Source organism: Bison bison, unplaced genomic scaffold, assembly GCF_000754665.1.
Source record: "Bison bison bison isolate TAMUID 2011002044 unplaced genomic scaffold, Bison_UMD1.0 scf7180017864295, whole genome shotgun sequence".
NCBI lineage: Eukaryota > Metazoa > Chordata > Mammalia > Artiodactyla > Bovidae > Bison > Bison bison.
In genome coordinates, this window is record NW_011494867.1 from 12,320,431 (window position 1) to 12,328,989 (window position 8,559).

At 54.9% G+C, this 8,559-nt stretch overlaps 1 protein-coding gene across 1 annotated transcript in view; it reads right to left on the reverse strand.

Moving 5' to 3' along the window:
* Positions 1-5,057: 5,057 nt before the first annotated feature.
* FBXO31 (F-box protein 31) overlaps positions 5,058-8,559 on the reverse strand; it is a 34,582-nt gene continuing 31,080 nt past the window's right edge. The window contains exons 10-11 of the mRNA XM_010850872.1: positions 8,456-8,559; positions 5,058-7,198 (exon numbers count right to left, since the gene is read on the reverse strand). Coding sequence (XP_010849174.1) covers positions 6,976-7,198; positions 8,456-8,559 — 327 coding nt within the window. The 3' untranslated portion in view covers positions 5,058-6,975. The remainder of the gene's footprint in view (positions 7,199-8,455) is intronic.

Sequence of the window (8,559 nt, forward strand, 5' to 3'; positions counted from 1 at the left end):
AAACCATGTAGGCAAACTGGCAGTATTTACAATGTCTAAACATGTGAATGACTTCCCTGGTGGCTCAGACAGTAAAGCGTCTGTCTACAATGCAGGAGACCCAGGTTCGAGCCCTGGGTTGGGAAGATCCCCTGGAGAAGGAAATGGCAATCCACTCCTGTACTATTGCCTGGAAAATCCCATGGACAGAGGAGCCTGGTAGGCTACAGTCCCTGGGGTTGCAAAGAGTCAGACATGACTGAGCGACTTCACTCACTCAAACATGTGAATATCCTGTGACTAAGCAATTCCCCACCCCAGGTAATCACCCAAGATAATAGAGCTTATGTCCACCAGAAGATACCAGCAAAAACACACACAGTGCCAGCCCAGCCAGCAGCTGGAGGACAGCCACTTCTCACTCCTTCACATGTATCTGTGTGAGAACAGACATCTGTATCTTTGAGAACATTCCTAAAAAAGCATGTATTGCTGCTAAAGAAAAAAAGTTGTGGTTTGGTTTTGAGGTTGGCTTGTTATTTCAGGATCATCTTGCCTAACTGACCTGTAACAGTTTTCACAAACCTAAATCCTGTAGGTTAAGTGAAATCATGATTTTCAAATAAAGTCTAAGCAAGAACTGTAATTTTTAAGTTCTCGTGTCCCATGACTTTTGGGTCTCTCTCAGGTTGAACCCAAGCTGCACAGTGGTCAGGTCAAGATTACATTAGGCGCCACCACCGTCACAGCCCTGAACACAGGACTCACTTTTTTACCCAGATGAAGGCCCTGTATGATGTGACAGGTGTACACTGGTGACCGGCATGCCGTCAACTCTGCTGCCCCCAACCTTACCCTTTTCCTGTGGGCCCACAGGCTTCATTGTCACCTCACCAACCGTGACACCTAGACTTCTCTCTTCAGCAGCTGTGACACCAGTGTCTTGGCCTCTCCTCCTCCTTCACTGTGAGCTCCTGCAGTCTGCTGGGGGGGACACAGGACCACTGTCATCCTTCTCTCACTGTCATTGGGGCACTATGAAATGGCACGGCCAGGGCAGGTAGCCAGGCCAGGAGAGTCTTCTCATTTCCAACTGCCTGTGTCACTGTCTCACCCCCACCCCCAAGGTGCCAGGTACCCCATTCTAGCACTCGCCCTGAGATCACCGAAGCATCCTCTAGCAGAGGCCTCCGCACTGTTTCCCCCACACCCATGGCAGCCCGTGGGAGCTTGCCTTCCAATAGAATTGTGGAACTCTGTGAACAGGAGAGACATTCCATGGTGATGCGGCCATCCGCCTGGGCTCCCATACCCACACAGACCCACACAAATGCTTTGTTGTTGTTGTTCAGTCACCGTCGTGTCCGACTCTGCGACCCCATGGACTGCAGCACACCAGGCCTCCCTGTCCTTCACTATCTCCCGGAGTTTGCTCAAACTCACGTCCATTGAGTCGGTGATGCCATCCAACCATCTCATCCTCTGCTGCCCTTTTCTCCTCCTGCCCTCAATCTTTCCCAGCGTCAGGGTCTTTTCCAATGAGTTGGCTCTTCTCATCAGGTGGCCAAAGTATTGGAGCTTCAGCTTCAGCTCAGTCCTTCCAATAAATATTCAGAGTTGATTTCCTTTAGGATTGACTGGTTTGATATTCTTGCTGTCCAAGGGATTCGCAAGAGTCTTCTCCAGCACCAAAGTTTGAAAGCACAAATGCGTTATACATATAAACTATGTCTGTGGCATTAAAACTTCATGGGGGGTGTTAGGGGGAAAACGTGTACAATGGCTCTTTGGAGGGAAATGATAATGAATGAAAGAAGCCAGGTTAAAAGAGCTACATACTAAGTATTTCCATTTATTGGACATTCTAGGAAAGGCCAAACAATAGGGATGGAGAACAGAGGAGTGGTTTAAGAAGGGGCAGCACCAGGGATTTTAAGGAGGATGGAACATTCTATATCCTGACTATGGTGCCTGTTCACAGCTCTTTGTGTGTTGGTAAACTTAAAGACATGTACTTACACTACAAATTTACATAAATTACATCTCAAAGAACCTAGCCAAGAAATAAAAAAGGACAGCCCAACCATTCCCACCATAGTGTCAAGCTACCAGCCCTCCTTCCCCCAAGTTTCCTCTCCCAGGAAGGAGGCTGAGAGGCAGCCTTCCATCACTTAAATGGATTTTCAAGTCAAAGTTGGGGGAAAGGTCTGAAAACTTTACCCTAGAGGCGTGTCTTCGTTGATTTCACCTTGCTGGCTGGGGTCATGCAGCATGCAGTGACCCGAAGGGCCCACTAGAGGAGGGGCTACAAAGGGACCTGGTTACAGGGAGCAAAAGCCCCCAGGCCTGGCAAAGCAGCCCCCTGCAGTGGGGAAGGGTGAGCATGGTGCCTTCGGGGATGGGACCCCAGTGGATAGCGGAACTCAGCCTCAACCCTTCTCAGGAATCCAGGCCCAGCTGGATGGGAACATGATGTAGTTTTACTTTCTATACACTATTTGAATTTTTCACAAGAATATTACTCTTGTAAACAGGTGAAAATAATACATAAATGAGCTCCTTGGCTGTCTACTCAGCCGCTGAGCACATCCCTGCCCTTATCTATCCCACCTTTCGGTTCTCAGAAATGGCAACTTAGACTTCAGACTAAGAGAACCCACTGCAACCCTACCCTTGGGGAGAGGGTACAGGTCCCAGACCAAACGGAGGGACCCAGGGGCCTACCGTTGTCTGGGTTCCCAAGGGTCACTCGCCACTCTATTCCATAACTGGGAAAATCACAACTATCCAGACCGGGTGTGAGAAGCACAGGCCCCTGGGGAGGCCCCATCCCCGCACTGGTGACCCAGTCCTCTCTGTCGACCAGCAACCACTCTCCTGTGATTGGCCCCTGCCCACATCCAAAGCCCATGTCACTTAGGGCTCCAGGCTCCATCTGAATCATAACCCAAAAGAAACAAATTACAAAGCACACAAGATTTCAAAAGCTGCTTTATGGAGAAACAACACCCCAAGGTTGTTGAGTCCAGGTCACAAGTCAGACCTTCCTGGGGTCCTGACCCTGCCCCACCCGGCAAGCCCGAGCAGATGCCTGAGAGTGATCACAGCCTCCATCTCAACTGTTGTCTTCATCACTCGGGGGGTGGGGTTTCAAGATCAAACAGGATGAATGTTTTTCTTCTCCAAGCAGGCTTCATGATCTCAAACCACAACCAAAATTAGAATTAGGCTAAAAAGAAAAAAAAAAAGCAAAGGGTTCTCATCCCTTCGCGTGTTCTGGCAGGTCTCCCTGCAGGCGCAGAAAGGACCCAGAAGAAGGCTACTTTTCTGCTGGAGCATCAGGTGTCACTGCTGGTGACCCTGGGCCCCGGAAGGCTGGCCTGCCGGCCGCTGAGCTATAAATGACACAGCACTCCATGTGGTTCCCATTCACAGTATCAGGCAAACTGACGGTATGTGGCTTTCTTCTCTGTCTAAATAGTTCTGAGAATGTACAAAGTACACTGCAGATCTTCTCCCAAAAGTGAAGACAGAGAAGGTATCCTGTTAACACTGGGATGGACTCCGTGAATTGAGGCATCTTACCCTCAAGGTAGGTGAGGGTTACCTAAGAACACTCACATAAGGATTCTTAAAGTTAAAGCATGAAAGTATCCAGGAGAACACAGCTACCGAGTCACAGGTGCTCCCGGTCCACACTTGAGATACCACAGTCGCAAGGAACTCGGGGAACTCCCCAAATGACACGGGGCTGAGCAGGTTTCTGACCCACTCCGGCTCAGCTCACAAGCACTAAACAGATCTCTCAGCGGCAGTGGGAGAAAGACCAGGCAACCTGAAAAGTGAAGGCAGTCCTCAAGTGTCAGACAAGAGGGCGGCTGGCTGAGGAAGGGATCTGGCTGTCTGGGAACGACTCCAAGTTGTCAGTGAGAAAGGCAGGAGAGCTTCACCCCTGAGCTTGTTCTGCAGGCAGTGGGAATGTAGCTAGTTAGACGGCCGTACGCTTTCCCACCCTCCTCATCGGCCAGGGACATAGGTACCCTGCACGGAGCAGGGACACCAGGCCTGGTGTCAGGGCCAGAGGGGACAAGGGGAGGAGCCGGGCAGCAGCGGCCTGGAGCACCAGCCACAGTGAGCTGGACTGTCCCAGAGGGGCCAGGGCAAGGCTAGGAAGGGAGGTTCCAGTCTGAACCGACAGAGGAAGGAGACTGAAACCCTCCCACCACAATGCCCCTAAACCTGTTCTCACCCAGTATTAGATGCTGTAGCTCTGAGCCCCAGGAGGCACGGGGGGAGGGCAAGGAACAGATCCGGGTATAGTGCCAGGCCTACATCACGAAGCCAAAAAAATAAGGGTGTTTGACACAGCCTCACACCAAACACCTCCAGCCCCAACATGAAGAATCCCCATGACCTGTGTCTGAAATCTCCAATCACATTTATAATCAACTCCCAGAGCGTGGAGCCCTCCAGGTATGCAGAGAGGTATCCCTCCACCCCATACCCAACCTCACGGCAGCAAAAGTGGCAGTGAAGATGATGCCCACCGTGGGGAACATCCAAAGACGCCTGAGGTCCACCTGCCACCCCCAGATCAAGCCCCACACGAGCACGGCCAGCCCCTAACCTGGGTCATTAGAGATCCCCATTGGAACCAGCTTTATCAAAAGCCTCGGACAACACCCTCTGCCTTTTTGAATCCTTTCCTACAGTGAGTTAACTGGTTGGAAGTTCCCCTCCGGGGCCGGTTGACCATCCACCATGAGGGGGAGCGGCCAGTACTGGGTCTGTGCACAGAACCGCCACTGTCTGCGTACCTCACCTACAGAACTGGAAACTGGGGCTTCCAGAACTGGAAACTAAGTACAGTTGGGAGACTAGGAGCCCTCTGGGCAGATGACAAGCCCACGCCCTTCACTCCTACTGCCCTGCCCGGCGACACCCAGGCCGCTGCCACCCACAGGCCCCACCTGACACCCGAGACGGAGGCCAACATGAATGCGGCCAGCAGCCCAAGGTTATTTTAGTCACTGTTAGTGGCAACCATGCGTAGGCCAGACACTAGAGGCAGGATAGCATTTAGTTTGGGATTGGTTTTTAATCAGAAATGCTCATCTTTACAATGCTGGGGGCCTCAGACGGAGACAGTCCCTTAGCTCTGGGTAAAACACGCATTTTCTTGATTTTATTTAAACAGTGGTGAAACCTAGAGAGGAACAGCCTAGCGCCCAGCTGTCCTCCGTTTTCACTGTCCTCAAGGCTTTGTGGCTGCACCATCGGGGACAGCCACGCTTGGCACAAGAGAAGAACAGCCGCGCTGTGAGATGGGGAGGGCAACAGGCTTTGAGGCTCAGTCCTGCGAGAGATACAGGAACTGAAACCACGTCCCTACCCGACTGCGGGTCCTGCTGGAAGGATCTGGGAGGTGTGAGGTGGTGTCACTGATGAGACTCGGCTGACGGTGCCCGGTGATGGCCCAGGGTGGACCCCACAGAGTCCTGGTCCTGGGAGGGTTAGTTTGCATTTCAGGGCCATGCCCAGAGCTTGTTGCTTCTGGGCAGCAAAGGAAGGAAGGCCCAAGTAGCCAAATGGACTAAAGCGGAGACTGAAGTTATTTGAGAAAAGGGCCAGTCAGGAAGAATTCTACCAGGAAACACAGGACACGTTTCATGGGGCACCTCAGGTTGGGCTCTACGTGAAGGCACCACAGAGCTGCCCACTCCCTGGGGCGCCCAGAGTGAGGGCTCAGCGCAGTCCACCCAATGAGGACAAGAAGCTGGGTCGCAACAGAGTCTGTCCACCCCGGGGAGCCACTGGCCCTGGCAGGCAGGTGCGGTGATGCTCTGAGGACTGGAGGGAGGGCTGAGCATAACTCCAGCAGGTCTGTGCCCAGGCACACGGGGCTCCGTTCTTCAGGGGATGGCAAGATCAGGCCTCGTGGGGGTTCCCAAATGCAGGGGTCAACAAAACAATGGGGACAGCGCCAGCAGAAGGGTCAGCGCCCGGGTTCTCCACGCTGGAGGGGCCTGGTCCCCTGACACTTCCAGAAAGCTGCCCTCTCCCCTGCAGAGGGGCATCAAACACCCGGCACGACCCCTCCCAATGTTCCGCCCCTTTCAAGAGTGGCATCTCGTAAACCACGCAGGGGAGCAGACGTGGGTCATCTCCAAGGGGCCCTGTCCTGGTTCTGAGACCGGCAGCTGCAACTCACGGTCTCACATCAGTGAGTGTGGGGTGGGGGAGCAGGGAGGGCGCTCAGTGACTGCCTGTCAGAACAGCTGCAGCACAGGTCTTGGTTCTAAACCTGAGAGAGGCTGGGCAGGCACCCTGTGCTGCAGGGAGCAGGGCCAGGTGGTGCTGGACCAGGGCCACCGAGCTGCCGGATGGCCTGCAGTGGGCATCTCCTCATGACCCGGATCACCGGCCCCATTCACTGATCTTGGAAACTGAGATCGGAGTGACGTGCACTTGTCCCAAATCCAAGCAGATAGGTGGAGAAGTGGGTCTTGAGCCCCACCCCGTCTCCCCGGAGCTCCTATTCCGCACACAGCACCCCCACCTGCCCAGGCTGCGTGGAAGCCACCGTGGCCCTCCGGCTTGCTCCCCGCAGAGGGGATGGTGGAGCCAACATGCCTCCCCCAGGACTCCTTCCATGAGCTGGAGGCAGCAGACCCCAGTGCATGCAGAGTGACCCTCCCTGGAGGAGGACTGTGTTCTCCCTAGAAAACGGCCAGTCTCTCCAGTTCAGTCCCTACACACCCCGCGGCCCATCCTCCAGGTCTGTTTGTTCTGGTTCTGTTGTTTTTTTCAAGACATGCTCAGCCCTCCTGTTGCTACTGGCGGATATGCAGGTGTGCCGTGCGCTCCGTGGAAAGCATCTGGGCGGCCGCGCAGAGGCTCCTGCGAGCAGGGGGGTGTCGGGTGTTGGCCGAGTCCCCCCGAGCGCATGCTGCTGCCCTCCCAGCCCTGAGCCGCCCGCCGTGGGGAGGTGGACTGTCAGGAGGTGAGGGACTGGATGTTCTTGAGCATCTCCTCGAAGGCCTGTGGGGACGGGGCGTCTGCGTTCCGGAAGGCAGCCTGGACCCTGCTGTACAGGCTGAAGGACTTCAGCTCCAGCCAGATGAACCCGAAGCGGTCCTCATCAAATAGGACAAAGACCCCGGGGGTGCGCTCAGGGCTGGTGAAGCCGTGGCCGGCGATGAGGCCGGTGCCGTAGAAACTGAACAAAAATAAAGAGTGTGGGGAGAGAGGGTGAGCAGGGCCCTTGAAGACACGCGGTGGCCCCGGCCCATCACCTTGTGGTCCGGGACATTCTGGAACACCCTCCCCCAGAGATCCCACGTGGGTTACGTCCACCATCCTCCAGCAGTGGGCAATACGCGGGGTCCGGCTGGTGGGCTCCGCACCTTCCGGGAGGCTGGCGTTCACTTAGAGGGCGTGAGCAGGCCTGCTGCTTCGCCCCAGATGGCTGGGCTCACCCCGCGGACCGCGGCTCTCTACCCCAATGAAAGGATGAGGGTCTCAGGCAGCTCCCCCTCGTATTGCTGCCCCAAAGTGCACATCTTCATGGCACAGACCCAGGCAACAGAAACCTAAGTTCCCAGGATAGTCACGTGCACATGTGAACAACTCAAATGTAGTCAATGACTTATCTGCATGTAAAAGCAAAACTTGCAAATACCCGTTACAGCCATGTTTGGAGACTCGGGCTCTAATGCGTTTATGTCTTTCTTGCAAAGAACTCAGTGTTTCTGACAGATGACAAGGAGTTGGGACTGGCCTGACCCTCCCGGTGTGTGGAATAATGCCTAGGACCCCACCTCTGCCTACCACACTGAGGCTTTGCTGGGCAGGATGGGACTGCAGCCCTGCGCCTGAGGGCCCGCGGCTCGGATGGCTCCTGGGCACCAAGCTTGGACTCATAGAAATGTGTGCTGCACAGGCTCTGCAGCTGGGCTAGGGAACGCACGCACCCCCCCGAGCTGGGCCCCTAACATCCAGCTTGGGGTGGAGACCCTCTGGTGACATAGCAGGGGCTGGACCAGAGCTTCCAGGCCAGCTCTGCCCGAAGGCTCTGAGCTGGCCTCGAGATGCTGCAAGTTGTCAAGTTTCCCAGGGACGAGAGATCTGTCTCCTTTATGACTTTCAAAAATTCACAGCAGGTGAAGTTACACTGGAACGCTATTGTGTACACCTCCCTCTGGAAAACCCATATTCAGCCTCTTTTATCACAACGGTATTAACATGAAGAGGATGTAGTAGATTTTGTCTGTCAAGTCCGCACCAATGCCTAAATCCCTTTTGGGGAGCTCGGCGTGGGGCCCAGGGAGTAGCACTGGCCACCCAGGACCTGGAACATGTGGGCAGAGCTTCCCACGGTGCAATGCTCCCCACTCCGTGTGGAGTTGGCCCCATCCCAGGCTGCCTCTGTGCTGGTCTGGCAAGGGACCCCAGAAGCCCACACCCCGATCCTTACCACATCCTGCAGGTCCGGGGATAGTCCTCATTCCTCGAGCTCACGCCCACTGGCAACACGAACGGCTGCCCCGACTGGGCAGGGGGGTCAGGCACGGCCGCGGG